Raw genomic sequence first — 19345 nt, forward strand, 5'->3', positions numbered from 1 at the left:
TTCAGTAATCCATGATTTAAAAAAGGCTCATTTACAAGAACTAGGGTTTACTGAATGAAGGTTTGCTTTAGATGTTTCCCACAATATTCTTGCATATTAATGGAACATGTATGATATCAGAAATATCTTGAACTCAAGGTATTAGCATTATGTATGATCTTACAAACATCATTCTTATGCAGTATAGTAAAAGTCTGAAAAAGGCAACAATTTCAATGTACTTGAAGCGAAAGTAAATAACAACAAAAACAACATTATTCAATAATGTTATCTAACATCAACAACTTCTAGAAACAAATCAAATAACATAATACACTTTAATTTAACAAAAAACAATGATTCCATATATATTACAAGAAGAGTACTGCTATTTGTTACAAAGGACTTGTACAAGAGAAGAATGCATGAAAAAGGGATACTTCAGCACTTCACCAATCCGGGGCCGACCATACCTAGGAGATTGGATCGTTATTATTTGTAAGTGTTATATGCTGCCCTGTAGATTTCTTGAGTTTATTATCAAACTTCTGTTATAACAATACACATTTTTCTTACAATAATAATCCACTACTTCTCTAGTACATAAATCATATTTTTACCAGGCTTAGATAGAGTACTCCAATAGTAGGTTGAGTAAATGATATCTGAAAACAAAGAAAATTGCAAACCTATGTACAAAAGTATTGGGAGGAAAGAAAATATTGAGATGAAACTAGGAACCAACGTCGAACCATGGTAGTATACTATGAAGAAGTTAGTACTTAATGCTACCATCATGCTTGTTACGGAGATAAATAATGTGACCAATCCACATATTAGCTTTAAAGGCAGTGATTTATAGAAGTCATACTCTCCATAACGCGAGACAAGAATAGACAAGAAAATCAATATCGCGGTCGCAGATGAGATGAATGCAGATGCATCTGATATTGCAAACACCAAGAATGATGTTTTATTCAAATAGTGCGGTTTTCCATTGTCATCGGTACCGCCTGGTAAAGTAGTTGCAGCAGCAAACACTCCGGTAGCAATGACAGTCGAAATTAGCATGCAAGACTCAGCAGTTTTTTTCATCCACGACTCTGCGTTTTCTCTTAGTGTTTCATGCTCAATTGAGAATAGCTCTTGTGCAGTAAAGCCTTCAGAGTTTCTCATCTTTATCTGTGCAGGCAACATTATCTTCTTTACTTTCTGTCACATGAAAATGTAGATATGTTAAGTAAAATATAGATATGTAAATTTTTTATATTGCTATTGACACAGGGCAAACACATGGAGAGGGAAATGTCAGCACAGGATAAGTGTCGAAGTAGCTCGCTTTTAATTTCTGAATAAAATGAATAAAAAGGGTTGCATTGAATGTACCTCAAACCATAGTAACTCGACGCACATTTGAAAAGCAGCTCCAGAAACCAATTCAAGTTGACTTCGTGGTGCTAATTTTGCAGCCAAGTGCAATAAAGTGTTTCTGTCATTATCATCTTCATATGTTACTATGATACCCTTAATATGCCCTATTTGATGTACGAGATTGAAGATACTAGCATGTCGATGCAAGACAGCTATGTGTAATATAGTTCGGTTTTTGCTATCCACATCCCATATCAAGCTAGGATAAACACTGAGAAGCTCTGATAAGAATCCAAAATTTCCAACTTCAGCAGCATCAAATATTAGTTGAGAAGGTTTATTTAGGATTTTGTTTAACTCCTCCTTTGAGGAGTAGTGTTTTTCAAGAATCGTGGTCCAAAGAAATTTAACCAATTGGAAAACAATGTGATTTTTCATGCCTGCAATAAGAGACATGGTTACTTAAGTTAATGAAACCAATTTAAAAGAATTAAAAAAAATATAAAAGTTAATACAAGTATTTACCAGGATTGGTCATGATGGGAAAATGATCATGTTCAGGACAATGACAACCAGAATCCAATGGATTTCGATTTTGAGCCAAGAGATGCAAAGCTGTCTCTTCATTCACATCTCGTGCAAAAGCTAGTGCATTCCTGCTTCTTACCATTTTTAAGGCTAAATCTGCAATTGGAAAAAATTATATTCATCAATATATTTGCAATTCAGAAGTTGTGGAAATATCCCATGCTGTCTATGTTGGTCCGATGATGGTAAATCGCTCAAAACTTAGACGACAACTGAAGTTGCCATCTTTAAATAGAATTTTAGAGGCTTCAATTACCTTACAGCCAAAACAGTGGTCTAATCGGTGTTGATTTTACAAAGCCAATAAAAACTATTATAAGTTGTGTAATATGTTATTGATACGTGTTTCCCTTGTTTTTCGTCAACCCAACTCAGATTAATTTTACAAGCTGATACTTACAATGATACCTTTTTTGATAGAGTTTCAAACCATTTTTTAGCATTGTCGCCACATAGACCATATGAACTACTCAAAATTCTATATTTAGAAGCCGATATTTTTTAACTAGTTGCAAATTTGGTTGCTCAATCAGTTGCAAAATTAATTTGCCATCATTTTAAATACCGATTTTCATAATGTTGCTAAACTATTAGTCGCTAATGTTGGCAACCGATTTGACAACTTCCATCTCTAAATCAGTCACAATATGATCGTTTTTATAATGAATTTCAACTGTTAGTAATACTTACCATAGATGCCAGTGTAGATACAAGCAAAGAACAATAAATCCCAGTCTGCATCTTCAAAACAATGTATGGTTTTATCATATAGATGCCATGTCATTTTGCATCTTCCTTGCAAAGCAGCATAGTGAATAGGAGTATTTCCATTTCCACCCCTTTTTACAGGTAATTGTGAGTTCCTATCCAACAGTAAGTCAACAATTTCAATGTTTCCAGCTGCAGCAGCAAAGCAAAAAGCAGTGTTTCCATTGACATCTTGCAATGCTATATCTTTGTCATCAAGCATATTCAATAACTCCTTCACAAAGTGAATGTGGTTTGCACCTGCAGCAATATGCAGTAGAGTAGGATGCCCATTTGTTATGGCAGCATTCTTGAGCTTATTCTCTTTGTCTATGATGCGCTTAGCTGCCGGCCAGTTTCCATTTAGAGCATGCTTGTGAATGGGAACACAAAGGTTGAGAAACCTTTTCCTTGGATCATCACCTAAAACAAAGGTTCAATAGCAGTTAAAGAGAGTAATTATATTTTACTATTAGAATATTATAATATGTTAAGTATTAATGCTTATATTATTAAAAATAATTGTGAATAATAGGTCAACGATCCTTCTCTCCTAAACCATATACATGGTCCCTGATCTTTCGTCCTAATGTCAACATCTGAAATCTCTCTATGTCCAACTCTCTAATGTCGGTTCTCCTGTATGAAATAGAATACTTGTTCTCCAACTGATTTCCGACCTGACGGATGCTTATGCCACGGTGGGCTCACAAATCTGTCACGAAGACTCATTTTCCCCTTTTTAAAAAGCTCACTCAATGATCATTTTGGAGGAAACAACAAGAGCGTAAAAGGCTTCAAGCTGAGCAGACAACTCTATCTTCATCTCCACAAGAGCGTAAAAGGCTTCAAGTTGCGCAATAACTTCACTTATATTCTTTAATATGTGGATGACATTATTCTTGTTGCTTCTTCCTACTCTCTTTATGCATCTATCATGTCTAATATTTATTAGGCCCTTTCGGTTACTTTTTAGGTATATATGTTACAAAACATTCAGGAGGCATTTTTCTCTTCAAAAGAAATATGTGGAAGAAATTATCTAGCACGAAGGTATGACCTCTTTCAATCCATGACCTACACTAGTGGTAACAAAGCCCTATCATGATCCATTACAATATTGCAACCTCGCCCAAACATTACAATACTTGACATTTACAAGACCCAAAATCTCGTATGTTGTTCAACAAGTGTGGTTGTTAATACATGGTCCAAAAATACAATGCATGCCCGCATGGAAACATGTCATTTATGGTACTAGAGAGTTCGGCCTCCACATGTATCCCTCCTCCCTTGACAAGCTCATCTCTTTTACAGACGCATACAGCTGGAATGGATGTCAAGACACAAGAAGATCTACCTCTGATTATTGTGTAAATCTTGGAATAATTTAATCTCATCGTATGCAAAAAGACAACAGATCTTGTATGGATCAAACACAGAGGCTGAATACCGAGGAGTAGCTAATGTATTGTTTGAATCATTTTGGATTAGAAACTTACTTTAAGAACTTACAAGAGTTACTTTTGTCTATTGTGATAACGTAAGCGCCTTATACCTATCCGACAATTTAGTTCAACATCAAGCCACACATTGAGATGGATGTACACTCCGTGCGTGAAGAAGTTGCTTGCGATCAAGTGTGTCTCTTACACATTCACTCTCGTTATTAAATTGCTAACTTAAAAAAGGGACTTTTATTGCAACTCTTTGATGATTTTAGAGATAGTCTCAAAATCTGTCAACTTCAAGTTTCGCTACGGGGGGTGTATTAGAATATCTTATGTATTAATGTGTACATTATTATAAATAATTGTGAATGATTAGTCCATGATTGAGTGTGTATATATATATATATATATATATATATATATATATATATATATATATATATATATATATATATATATATGAGTGATGCTAAGGACAAACGCTCAGACACTCACTTTCCGTCACACGCTTAAACAGTGGTCCACGTCATTCTTTTAATTTAATTGTGTAACAGGCAACCGGAACAATAAGTCTCCTCCCACGTCTCCTTCTCTCTCTCAAACGGTCAAACCAATATCCAGTAGCCATAACAAATCCTCCACACCAAGCTGAATTCCCCTTCACCACAACCGTAACAATTTTTTTACATAATCAATTTCATTAACTCAAACCAGAAATTTCAATTTTCATCAACTCATACCAGAAATTGAGATTTCCACCAATTTTAGAAGCTCACACCATCTTGATTCTCATTCATGCTCACAAATTCAAAAATTATCCCTCATCAACAGAACTCAATCCTTCTTGACCAGGTCTCCAACACGGCAACACCAACAACCAACAAGAAACACATGCTTGAAGAGGTCATGCATGTGGTTGAAGAGCAAGAAATGGGTATGTAGGAAGAAGAAAATTTTGCATACAAAAACAATGAAGTCAAGACAGCTTTATTGGAGAAGAAAACACAAACCCAGAAACCAAACTCATGTCTCTGCTATCTATATTTGTTGAATAACTGAGAAAATTGATTGAAAGGTGAATCTGACCAACATGGTTGATGTAAGAAAGAGACCAAAAATGTCAATTTGAGGAAAAAAAATCTTTTTGTTTTTGAAGAAATTTGAGGGAAAAAAATCTTGAATGAGATTGATGGAGTTTCTGGACTTGTTAGATGGATTGTTTAATTCTGATGTTGAATAATTAGAAGAAGAAAGTAGAAAAATAAATAAATAAAAAAGAGCAATGATATTCTAACAACCAAAAATCAACAACTTTTGTGACAACCACCAATTTTCAAAGGAAAAGTAGATAGTGACACGGAAACCAAAACAATAGAGAGAGAAAGTAAAAAGATAATGTGAGTATGAGAGATAAAGTTGTCACATAGGTTGTCACAAAATGGTTGTTAGAATATCATTTCTCAATAAAAAACTAGGGTCACACACATAACAAGTTAACAGGTGAGTGATTGAAAAAAGTAGGCAACGTGGACCACTGTTTAAGCGTGTGACGGAAAGCGAGTGTTCAAGCGTTTGTCCTTAGAATTACTCATATATATATATATATATATATATATATATATATATATATATATATATATATATATATATATATATGAGACAAGTATATTATTAGCATTTGATAATAACTCATGACAATATGAGACAGATAGAAAACTATTTTGTGTACATATATATCACTGATCAAATGAATGAAACATACGGACAATAATATTTAAACATGGACTAATATTAATATTATAGTAGTAGATTTTGAAAATAGTATATAATTAGTAACAACTGGATATGATAAACTTTTGTTTCTTTCTCTATAGATCGCTACGTTCTAACTTCAAATGTTTGATATATATATAGTTGTAAAACAACAGTTCTTAGATCCGGAAGTTACGGGTTCAAGCTCCGATAGTGCTTTTAGAGTGAGGTAAATGTAAATACATTTGTAAATGTTCTTTGAGTTCAAAGGTATTTTCTGCGTGGAACAGTAACATTATCCCTTCACCCTAAATTTTTCTTATAAATATAAAAAATAGAAAGTAAAAAAAGAGAGCTACATTATCTTATATAATCGAGCTTAACCCCTAAAGCTATTTCTAACCCTAATATTTTCCCCTCATTTCTCCCTCCACTTTTCTGAGCCATTGGATCTTGCACATTTAGGCGCCATTCAATTTTAGCCATTGATCATCTTACTTAATTAATGCCAGCCGAATTTTGTTATCAAGTTTGCTATAATTTTGGCCATATCCGAAATTTGTTATCAATTCACTTAAATCCGAAATTTGTTTTGTTATAGTTTTGGCCAGCCGAATCCTTATTTATAATTTTGTCCATATCTGAAATTTGTTATCAATTCACTTAAATCCGAAATTTGTTTTGCTATAGTTTTGGCCTGCCGAATCCTTATTTATAATTTTGTCCATATCCGAAATTTGTTATCAATTCGCTTAAATCTGAAATTTGTTTTGCTATAGTTTTGGCTAGCCGAATCCTTATTTATAATTTTGTTAAGTCTGCAACAACTAAACCTAATATTTTCCCTCCTAATACTAACCCTAATTTTTTAGGTTTTGTTATTTTTATGTTTTGTTACATCCCTCAAATATTTTAACAAGCAATAAATTTTACTACTAGGAAGGGATTTACAATTTATGCAAATTTGTTTCTATCATATCTAATTGTTTTGGATTTTTTCATTCTTCTATTCTTATATAGTTTATGTATAAGTTATTCAACTTACCATCAATCTAATTTATTCAGCCATAATTATGTTAGTTGTTTTGGGAGTTCAAAATATTACTATAACAAGCAGTGGTAGGATGATTTACAGTATGATAGTTGACGTATGATAATTTCAAGGAAAATTGCACAATATAAATGACATAAATATAGAATCATGACAGATATTTTAAACTTACATACAGAACTGATTGGAATCAAAATACATTTGCTTTGTTTCAGTAATTTATAATTTGTGTGGTGTTTTTGCCAAAATCTCTTTCGTTAAAAAATTATGGATTGCTGCTCAATGTCGCTAAAAATATTTTGAATCAATTGCACAATCTGCTTTTATAGTTCTATTTATAATTATGACATTAAAATTATAAGTTGGGATCGTACTATAAAATTTTGCTTTTGTCTACTACATTTATAATGTCCTAAAAATATTATTAACAGATGACAATGAGGACTGTATTAACACCACTTCAAATGTAGTGTATAAGGAGATTTTCCAAAATGTGTGAACAACCATTGTATGTTCTTAATTCTTTTATTATCTATGTAACTTCTCCATTTTTTATGACCCGGGCGGTAGCACGGGTAAAAGTTCTAGTTTGTATCTAAAGTACAAAATGAAAGAGATAGAACCATACCTGTTTCCTCTAAAAACTCAAGGTTAGGTCTGTTGTATGTTGCTGATGCACTCCTTTGAACTCCTGATACTGGAGATGTAGAACTGACATCAGATGTTGTCACTTCCCTGTCAAAGACAATATATAAATATCTTTCAATTATTAATCTTAGAGAATACTGCAATAATGTCTAACATTAAATATGCTAGCCACTCTGGTTGAGTCAAACATTAACACACAACTAACTAAACACAAATCAAATTTTGAACAACATAAACACTTAACCTGTCAAGCTCCTCCCACATTTCCTTGGCTGTCTGACAACTTGAAATTCTTTTAAGATCATCTGGATTTATGGCACAATATATAATATTTTTGGCTTTGGCTTCTTGTTCCATGTTCTTGATATCTTCATCGTCGAATTCATCTTCAGTTTTCAACTCTTCTTGACCATTTATTAATTTTTTTGGAATTTTTGGTCCATTTTTAATCACAAGCCAAAGTTTGTAGTCAACTGATTGTATGAATATCTTTGTACGCTCTTTCCATTCAGTACAGTTTGTACCATCGAAGTATGGTGGCTTTGAAATGGATCTTCCTTCCACGATGGTTGTGTCCATATTTTTTTTATTTTGTTACCTGCAAATGATGGTATATGTTTCCTCATTAAGTCTAGGTTTTTGCTACTTTTTTTATTTTAATATGTTTGCTTTTCAAGCTTAAATAATGTTTTGTCATTGGGCTCAAGAATATGATTTTTAATGAGAAAGATTCCCACCCCCTTACATGGATTGATCATTACCAATTTTTCAAAGAGCAAAGCTATCAATAAAATTTGATTTTAGAAAAAGCCAAGAAGATAACTTTTTCTTTTAACATCAATGACAAACTTCATTTGATAGAAGTGAAAAAAGTACAAATAATACTCAGTTTGAATAAAAATAGTATAGGTTTAAAATATTTTTTTAAGGGAATTTTTAAATAATTCTTAAAAAGCATTTGTATTTTTGTAATAAGGGTAATTTAACATTTTATGTGATTAAAATTAATACTTAAACAAATTAAATATACTAATATAAAAAATGGACAAAATTACATTTCATTTTAAGATTTATTAAAGAGATATTTAATAGTTCACAAAAAAGAAGAGATATTTAATTTCATATTAAATAAAAATAATTAAAGAAGAGATATTTAATTTCATATTAAATAAAAATAATTAAATTGTGATTGAATTTGAACTGACAAATTAACTTGTTATATGGAAGAACTGTTTTATAATTTTGTCAAAAATAAAATAAAATAGTGTTTGATTATTAAAGGCGCTTGGAGACAAATTACTCCAAGGGGCAAGGACCACCTATGATTCCTTATTAGTGCATGTCCCATTAACATGTCTCCCTGCATAAAATTATTGTATTTTTTTTTCTTTTAAGGATTCTGTTTCTTTTCTTTTGATTACGTCTAAATAAAGAATGCTAGTCAATAGAGTATGACTATTAAATGATTATGTTTTTGTCATTTAGTATTATACAGATCAGTGGTAGATATTAGAGTAAAAAAATATATATATATATATGGCAAGATAGAGAAATGTTAAAAGAGAAAAAGAGGACAATTCTATTACAAATTAAACATTCGTATAAATATTCAATTATGAAATTAAACATAGTTATTATTTGTGAATATTATTTTTAATCATAGTGAACATTCTCTTCCATCATAGTGAATATTATTTGTGAATGAATAATCAAAAAATTTAACATAGTTATGCAGTAAGCTGAAATAGTTTTTATTTATAGCAATAGAAGTTGAATGCATAAACAATGAGCTTCATATAAAGTAGAGGACTATTAAAGATATAAAAAGTTTGAGATGCAGCATGTGTGTGTGTGTATATGTATAATATTAATCTCTAAAATTTATATTTTTTAATAGTAACTCAACTTTTATTTTAATTTAAATAATCATCTTTTTTTTAAAAAAATAAATACAATTAAATCGAGGCTATATATACATAAAGAACCAAATTATATGGATTGCACCTGTGTAATATTAGTTTTTGATGTCATTGTTATTACCTCTCTTTTAATCAATCATTCTCTCTCATCTAAATAATTTATTTTAATCATTTATTAACAATTCTCTCTCATATAAAATGCACTAATGTCGTCAATGTCACAAAAGTTAATGTCATCCAAATAAAACCACAAATTATACCTAGTAAAACAAAATTTATCATGTCGTGTGAAGTTGACTTAGTTGATAGATATATCGTATAATATTGTAACAGCGGAGATCGAAATATAGACATCTGACTTATTCAATTTGAGGTGAATTTCTAATCACTATACTATTTGAAAAAAAAAGAAACATATTCGCGGTACTCCTGGTAGCAATGACCGATGTGGATGTGGTAGATGTCCAACGTCCGTGTGGCTTAAACAGTAAAAACGACGCTAGTTATTCGAAGGTTCTACTTTGCTAACTTTTAGATGAATTCGAACACTTTATAAGTAGCAGTCCTTTTGTTAAAAAAAAAAAAAAAGTAGCAGTCCATTTATTCGAAGACTTTATATAAGTAGCAGTCCATATATATATAGTATTCTAGTATAACAAAAAATTTGCGGCTAAGATTTCAACCCGATAAAGAAATGTTAAAGCACCATACCTGGAGGAAATAAGTAAAGAGGACTTTAATTTTCTCCTGCACTTGTCTGTACAATTATGACAAACAATATGATCAGTATATGTACTTTTAACTTCTGAAAACATTATAAAAAAAAAGTACAAATTAATACAATAGTAAATATACAGGGAAATTACTCAGATTTGTAGATCAATAAATATATGTGTAATATATGGTCGGCTTCTTGGGAAATTAAGGGAAGAGTAGGGAAAATATTGAGTTTGAAGAATTATTGCTGGTTGAAGTTATATACACAACTAAAAGGAGAAACAGGAATATTGAGAAAAAGAAGATTGTGATAAATGAAGGATAGAAGAAGGGGGAAGTGTGGAAAAATGGTTGCATCCCTTTGGCATAAAAAAGTTAGAAATGCAAGTCAAGTAATATAGTCAACAACCGACCATTATTATATCGTGTTATGCATTAGTGCTGTTTGCTTTGTTTCTTTGTTCTAGAACTTTAGTTGTTTACAGTAATTTTGTATTATGGAATATTCTCTCCGTCCCAAAATGTTAGCGTTGATGTATTTGATACAAATTTTGAATCAAACACACTAACTTTTGTTGATCATTTTTTGCTTATATTATTTTAGCGCAGAGTTTATATTATTTTAGGACAGATGAAGTATTTAGAAGAGCCGAAAGAAACTACTAAACAAAAACCGTTGTAAGAAAAAGTTAACTACATAATCAAAATTACAATATTAAAGAATATTCTAAGGACCACAAAATGCCACATCAATTACAAATTGATATGAAGGACGACAATAGGCCACACTAGTTTCTAAGAAAATTGGTCAAAAACAATTTCAAACACAATAGATTGCTCATCATCAAATCAAATAAGTATAATTCATGAATCTTCTGTATTCATGAACACAACAAGAACAACATACTAATTTTTCAACCGAAAGAAAGAACGTTTCATGAACACACTTCCACCAATAGTTTCTCTTTTCCTTCATTATGTGCTGCTCTCAATGTTTTTCAATTTTCTTTTGGTGCAGCTATTGCAATTCCAAGCACTCAACAATTTGCCAATTGTAAATTCACCCTATGATGTGTGTCAGTTTAGGGATGATTTATATCTGACTATCACTTTTTTTTACCATACGCGTGTCCTATTTTTTCCGTTAAAATTACCTTTTGTTCGGCTATTTCGTATTATATAATTTGAAATTTTCCTATATATAATTCGAACGCTATTTCGGATTATATAATTTGAAACTTTCCTATATATAATGCAAAATCATAAAATTCCAACAGTTAGGTTTTCCACAAAAACTTCTCTCTCACCCCCTAGAATCTGAAAATTCAACATTGTGTGATTCAAAGAATTTTTGCTCAAAAGCATCACATGCCTTTTCGAACACCAAACACAAGGTAGGGTAGCATTGCTTCGATTTAGCGTAATTTGATTCCTTTTTATTCTTCTGGATGTTGAACTTGTTCAGATTATTGTTGGCCAGTACAAATCTGCTCTAAGAATCTTCTTTTCCAAAGATTGACAACCTATGTGGTTAAGAAATACTCATTGTTCATCTTAGTTTGAAAGGATTTTGATTTTCTTTCTTTTAAGATTTGGTTCTTCTGTTCTGTGTGGAAATGGTGGAAAAGTTTGTTTTTCTTTATAATCGTTTGTTATGATTTTGCGTCTAATTCTCACACTAAAACCGTTCCAACCCACCTGCACCAACCAACGATCCGTCTAAACCAAGGACATTGACTGACGGAATTGGATTGGATTTCTTCACCCGCAACATTGACTCTGACTTTTGTTATGATTTTGTCTACTATTTTAAAATTATTCTCTCCGTCATATGGAAAAAAGATTTTCATTACCAATAGTGCAAAACCATTGTTATATCACATTTTAAAAATGTATATTCTCTATGTCATACTTTCGACATCAATTTTATAACTACTGATAGTGTAAAATGAAATTTCAAAAGTAGATATTTATTTCTTTAGTGTCCAAGTAATCCGGAGTTCGACCCTGAGGTAGATAAAGTCTCATCAATAATTGTTCCACACGGAACTCAGTTTTCCTGAACGATTTATCTTTTGATGGAGTTCATTGACCCATTAAATTCAATCACTTGGTTAAAAGTAGATATTTATACCATACAAACAACTACAATTTTCTTATAAATTGTTGCTCTTTTTCATTAACGCTACCATAAAATAGGCGCAATGCCTTAGATTTAAAAACAATTAGACACATAATACATTCATCCATAATAACAATAAAATTTATTGTTTGACACAAACTTGATTCTTCTAGCGAATCATACGTTTACTTGGCCTGAATAAAGAACTACAAATGTAGGCAGAATACACGATATCAGACCACAGAGAAAACTGTAGACATATAAACAACGGTATCGGTAAAAATGCAAGAACAGAAATAAAATTAGGAACCCATTTCAAACCATGATAATATGTTATGTAGAAAGCACTACTAAATGCTATCATCATGCTGATTATAGAGACAAACAATGCCACCAGTCCAGATATCAACTTCAAAGGCAATGACTTGAGAAAATCTTGCTCCGCATATCGCGAGATAAGGATGGATAGAAAGATCAAGATTGAAGTTGAAGACGAGATAAGTGCCATGGAGTCAGATAAAGCAAATACGAGGAATGCTGGTTTATCTAAATAATTAGGAGATTTTGTGTTATCATTGTTTCCACCTGGTAAACTGAATGCTGCTGAAAACACTCCTGTAGCTATGAGAGTCGAAACAACCATACAAGAATTCGCTGTTTGCTTCATCCATGATTCTCCTTTTTGAAGCAATTCTGCATGTTCTTTGGTAAATAGTTCGCGAGGTGTCATTCCTTTGGAATTTTTCATTTCGATCATATGTGGTTGCATGTTCTTCTTTACCTCCTGCGAAATCAATGACATATGTATTATTTACATGATTTGTATTTTTATATGAGATAGAAAAACATATATGTATACTATATATACCTCAAACCATGATAATTCGAGCATCATTTGTAAAGCTGCTCCAGAGACTATATTGAGTCGATCCGGTGGTGCTAACATTGCTGCAGAATGCAATAAATTATTCTCGCCATCATCCAGAAAACCATTTATGCAATCTTTCAAAGACCTTATTTCATGTATCAAATTGAAGATACTAGCATGGCGGTTGAAAACAGCGATGTGAATAATGCTCTGACCCTTGTTACTGAGTTCCCATAACAAATTAGGATAAGTGCTCATAATGACAGATAGAAACTCAAAATTTCCAACTTCTGCGGCGATAATTGTTACTTGAGATGGTTCTCTCATGACTTCCATCATCTCTGAGTCATCTAGAGTAAGAAACTTATCCCAGATGCGTCGTATAAGCTTAAGCATTGGAGAATCTCTCATACCTGAATGTTTAATTAATATTACATGAATTGAATAAGATGTTAAATTAGTAGAATTGAATCAAAGATCAATGCAAAATAAATAATCTCATCTGTCAATATATTAGGTTATTAATTAGTACTCATTAAATGTGTACACTACTATACTCAATTTATCTTTTGAAAACATCATTATATTTTTTAATTCATGTGGAAAAATCTTAAACGATACCTCACTTTAAAACAGATGGAGAATATGTTTAGTCAAAAAAGTGAGTACATGTGAACTTACATAAATGCAGGAGATTTTTTCGATGCCCAAGACTTTGACAACCACAAACCGAATGTTTTCGAGCCAATAGATGTAAACCCGTCTCATTGCTATCACCTCTGCGAGCAAAAGCAAGTGCGTCTTTTTCTGTTAACATCTGTAGAGCTAAATCTGCACCATAATATCCAAATTATGTTGGATAATATTTACTACTCTCTCTCAAATATATTGGCAAATATAATTACTCTCTTCGCTTTTATTTATAAGTAAATATTTTTGTTAGTAGCATTTCAAGAACTAGTGGTCGTGCACGCTTACCATAAAGTCCCGAGTCTATACAAGTGAGGAACACTATACTCCAATCGTTTTCCTCGAGTATTTCTTTACATTTAGGAAACAAATACCATGCCATCTCACTGTTTGCTTGTAAAGCAGCCAAGTAAAGAGGAGTAACACCTAGTCCACCCCTAATTGATGGCAACAATTCATTCTTTTTCACCATTATCTCAGCAAGTTGAACATTTCCAACCGCTGCAGCAAAACAAAGAGCAGTGTTTCCTGAGTAATCTTGCAATTCCAAATCATCACGATCCATTAGTTTTACCAATTCCTCCACAAAGTGAACATGATTTGCTCCCGCTGCAATATGGAGTGCGGTTGCCCAGCCATTTGTTATGGCAGAAATCAGCAATGTTTGGTCTTGCTCTATTATTTTTTTACCTTCTTTCCAATCACCTTTTAGTGCTGCTTTGTGAAGGGGAACACATTGGTTTAGGTACCTTTTTTTATGTTCCTCTGCAATGAAATTGATCAAGGGATTAACTCACTTCAATATCTATGCATTTGATAAGAAAGCTCATTTTAAGATGTCAAAATTTAATGATCTATTAGAGAAAAAACAAATATAGTGATCTTATATTAGAGAAAATTTGTTTTATTCTATAAGTACGACTCAAATGGTAAAAGGCTGCATAAATATTCGATATATTTAGACGCAGGTTCAAATACGCAATTTCTCACTTCTCATCACATAGAATGTGTGAATTTCACCGGTAGACTCTTTAAAAGGAAAATAAGATGTTAGAATCCATCTAACTGTATCGGTTGCTGGCTCGCCCTTATTTTCTACATACTAAATTGGTGAAGTTGAAAATCTCTTAGTAGACTATATTTAAGAAAATTCTTATGTCAAAAATCATAATCTTAAAGATGATTTTGTGAGGTTAAATTAAATTCAAAATCAAAGATGCTTATACTATACAATTTGGAGTTTCCTAGCCTATTTTTTTAAGAAATCATCTTGGCTGCCCATTTCAAGTTTAACACATATTCCATAAAGTCACTTATAACGCAATAATATTAACAAATTTACAATGTAACTGTATTTCAAATTTCAATAGTTGTATTTAGATTCAAAAGTCTTCTAAGTACAACTTAGAAAGCAAAACCACTGAAAATATTTAATATCTTCGGGGCCTTTTTTCTAGGTTAATGTAATACGAATGCAGAATTGCACCATTTTATATCAGAAAAATAAAATTGCACCTTTTCGACCGAAAAAGTTGCACTCTGTATGAGAAAATATTTGGCTAGATTTTAAAACGGGACAGAAGCTTACTAGTAGAAACTAAGTGGATGAGAGGCCTTCTAAACTGAGCTGAAGCAACTCTATGCAATGGTTGCTGGCTAGATTTGGAGTCCTCTAAAGCCATTTCTCTGCAAAGGAAACAAATAATATCAATTTTTTCCAGTATCTTTAAAAAAAAAAAATTTCCAGTAATTAGTCAAGTTTAATAAGCATGAGATGAGATGAACATCTTATTTATCCCTGGTTTTTTGGATTCTTACAAATTACTGTCTCCTATTTTCATTGTAAGTTAAAAATCTACCCATCATTTATTAGCATAATTGATTAATTGCAAAAAATTTTAAGGGGTAATTGCAATTAGTTTTCTTGATCTTATAAAAATTACATAATCTGATTTCATTTGAGAGTGAGAGCCATTTAAAAATAAAACATAACTCCCTTAATAAAACAAAACATATCTATTTATCAATATTTTCAAAATGATATTATTAACCATCGTAAAATTAGGTTAAAGTTATAGAGTGAAATGTTTTTTATTAATCCTTATAAAAAAAATTCAAATTTAATCCCTAAAATAGAAATTCTCTTGTAATCTCCATTTCTATTTCATAGAGACTATTTCAAGACTATAAATATCCATTATTCTATAATTTTTTTAAATAAAGACTATTATTATAAACTACAATATTGTGGAGGATCAAATTTCAATTCCATTTAATTTTCAAACCAACTCAAAATTCGAGGAAAATTAAATAATAAGTAAATTTTGCAAATTTCTTCAAGACGATAAAATTTGCTTTTGAATTTTTCTACGAAAATTTTAACAAAATATAAATACTAAAAATAACTTTAAAAATAATATCGTTTTTAATTCATCCCATTAGACTGAAAATATTTTAGAAGTACCGAGATATAAGGCAAATCACTTGCAATAATATTTTAAGAGATATGAAATACTGCAGGTCTGTTTGATGGTTATGATATGATAAAAACATGATAAGATATGAAGCTGGATAGAGACATAATATAATATGATATCGTGTGTTTTATGCACACATGATAACAAACATGATATCATTATATTTAAATGAATAAATTACTCTCATAATTAATTAAAGGAAAATGCTAACTTGTGTCTTAAGGGCACAAGATAAGGATCTAAAAATAGATATGAATGTACAATTTCCAAGATTAAGTTTCTACATTTAGTTTTTTATCTTGTGCCCTAAAGGTACAAGTTAACAAGACCCTTAATTAAATATTGTAAAAATCACATGTAATTAATTATAATAACAAATATTTGATATCATTATTTTAAAAATGTCAACATTTTAAAAATAGCAAAATATCATGATAATAAATAAGGAATGATTTTCTAATCCTATCAAGATAATTTCTAACCCAACATATACTCATGATACAAATTACAAAGGAAAGCTAAGATATGATAGAAAAATAGTTTATTTTATCTTATCTATTTGTTGCATCAAATATGACATTTAAGCAGAAAATGATTAATGTATCATATTTTGTCTCCTATCCTGACTCTCAAACGGGTCACACAAGTCAGGGAATATGGAATAAACTCAAAAGCTCATGATTTTATATGTACTAAATATATATTTAAACAATTCTCTTCTATTTAAAAAATAAATAGAATTTTTATTTTATTCGAAACAAGTGTCACAAGTTGAGCTAAAAAGTGGGTGAGAAAAACACCAAAACATCCGTACAATAACTTGAGTATAATAAAGATAATATTTTAGACTTTAGTGACTCATGAGGATAGTGGTGGTGGTGACTGGTGAGTGACTTTGTTGGCGTGAGAGCACAATAGTTGTATTTGTATAGTATATTTTTTGGACAAAAGTAATATTAAAGTGGTAAAATGAATGACCAGTGTTATAATAAAAGATAATGAAAATGGTCTAAAAGTAAATTCTGCAGTGGTAGTATATACTCCAATAATTCGCATACTTACATAGTAATCATTTTAAATCTGCACTGCCTTGAGTCTCAACCAAAAGTGGTCCACTCCAATTAACCTTTCATCTGTAATGTAATGTAATGTAATGCATAAATAAGTGTCCACCAAATGGTTAGTTGTGACTTATTATCATCAAGGAATATTTTGACTCAGACCAATAAGAGCCATAGAATATTCAATCACGTGCTTTTGAGAAAGGGTTAGGTTAACAGGGACATTTGTTAAAAAATATTATTTTTTATTTTTTAGTTTAAAATAATTGTTGTTCTTTATTTTTCAAAAATAAAAAACTCTGCCAAAAAAGGAATATAATATATTTTTTTAATGGTTTGGAGTTTACAATTAAAGGTAAAAAATCTACCCAAAAAAATGAAGAAAAAGAAAATTAAAAATAGAAAACCTGAAACCAATCATTCATAACATAAATTCCTACTAAATATGGATAAGATCTATTTGTGTCTGAAAGCAGCTAGATTTCTTCGTAAGTGGTCTTCATAACTCTTGTTATTCCTCTATTTTCAGCATAAAGTTTTTCTTTCTAATTTTCTTCAAAATACAATACAAGCATTTTAACTGAAATTCAAGATTAATTTAGAAACATCTTTTTTGACAACAGAGAAACTATATATTAGCCAGATGACTGGAAAAGCTTTGTAATTAAATAAAAACTAATGTTTTTTCAAAAATATATTCTTATTATTATGAAAATAGAAGATCCCTTTACTTTGGTCCATCACCAACAAGATTCTTCACAAAACAAGAACAATCACTAAAATAAATAGAGAGAAGAAGAACTGAAGTAAGAGTTAGAGAAGCAAGAAAGAAAAAAATTTGATTACCTGAACATAAAATTAGCTCAGAAATTCTCCTTGCAGCAGGGTGATTGATGGACTATGCATATAATTAGCCAAATTCATTCTTGTCAGTGAAGTCTTTGCTTTGTGAAGATATGAGTCCAAGTGAAATAATTGGTAAGCTTTTCAAGTCAATAGTCAATTTTTAAATTATTATATGAGCATGATATGGTTACAAAAGTGAACAGTTATGTTCCGTACAACAATATTTTGTTCCTCACAATAGTAGGAATTTGCAAAATATCAATTTTGTTTTTTAAATAAAAGAATGACAATCATCGGTGTCTCTCTATTATAAAATATCTATTTAACCTAAATTTATTGTGATATTCTATTCAATATGAAAATTAAATAATTAATTTCTTTTGAATATAAAAAATTAAGTTATTATTTCAAATTTGAAAATTACATGTAAACCTTATAGTTTTTACAATACATATTATTATTTAATCAACCGATGATATTCAAGTAATTAATGATTGTGATATTGGGTGATGAGACTAATACTTACTTTTGGTCTGACCCGTGGTTTAAGGGGTGTTCCCCTTATGGACCGATTCAGGAGGTTGGTTGAGTTGTCTGCGAATAAGTGACTGTCGATGGCAACTATGTTCTCTTTAGGGTGAGAATAGGGAGGAGAGGCTTAGAGTTGGAGGCGTAAGTTGTTTGTGTGGGAGGAGGGGTTGTTAGGAGAGTGTATGACTTTAATTAACAATGTTACTTTTCACGTTAACAGTGGTGATCAATGGAAATGGAATTTAGATCCGGTTGTTGGCTATTCTGTCTGAGGAGCTTATCAGTTAATTTCTCGTTCACCTGTTTCAGATCTTATTTGGCGTAATGACATTTTTTAAGGTATTTGTGTTTGCTTGCCATTTTCTCAAAAATTGGCTTCGCACCAAGGATAACCTATTTAGACGAGGCATCATTAATCAAGACTCTCAACTTTGTGTGAGTGGTTGTGGTGTTACAAAACCGACTTATCACTTGTTCTTGAACTGTAATTTCTTCGGTAGTGTTTGGCAGCATGTTCGACATTGGAT

The 19345-nt window shown here is 31.1% G+C and overlaps 2 protein-coding genes across 3 annotated transcripts; both read right to left on the reverse strand.

The window, feature by feature from the left end:
• Positions 1-237: 237 nt before the first annotated feature.
• LOC146945660 (uncharacterized) lies at positions 238-10617 on the reverse strand. Of its 2 annotated transcripts, none has more exons than XM_085743956.1 (8): positions 10373-10617; positions 10218-10263; positions 7832-8185; positions 7568-7674; positions 2629-3108; positions 1876-2034; positions 1366-1790; positions 238-1191 (listed from the first exon to the last, which is right to left on the reverse strand). In XM_085743956.1, exons 3-8 carry the CDS (start codon positions 8164-8166, stop codon positions 568-570), a joined length of 2130 nt encoding a protein of 709 aa, XP_085600082.1. In that variant the 5' UTR covers positions 8167-8185; positions 10218-10263; positions 10373-10617; the 3' UTR covers positions 238-567. The 2 variants fall into 2 exon arrangements, with proteins under 2 accessions (XP_085600082.1, XP_085600083.1); XM_085743957.1 differs by having other exon boundaries at positions 10362-10378.
• A 1820-nt stretch (positions 10618-12437) lies between these two features.
• LOC146945661 (uncharacterized) lies at positions 12438-18399 on the reverse strand. The gene is made up of 7 exons (XM_085743961.1): positions 18288-18399; positions 17443-17513; positions 15492-15589; positions 14192-14668; positions 13895-14044; positions 13214-13626; positions 12438-13129 (listed from the first exon to the last, which is right to left on the reverse strand). Exons 2-7 carry the CDS (start codon positions 17451-17453, stop codon positions 12515-12517), a joined length of 1764 nt encoding a protein of 587 aa, XP_085600087.1. The 5' UTR covers positions 17454-17513; positions 18288-18399; the 3' UTR covers positions 12438-12514.
• Between the last annotated feature and the right edge of the window lie 946 nt (positions 18400-19345).

Source organism: Medicago sativa, chromosome 2, assembly GCF_051527215.1.
Source record: "Medicago sativa cultivar Bolivia chromosome 2, Bolivia_mono, whole genome shotgun sequence".
NCBI lineage: Eukaryota > Viridiplantae > Streptophyta > Magnoliopsida > Fabales > Fabaceae > Medicago > Medicago sativa.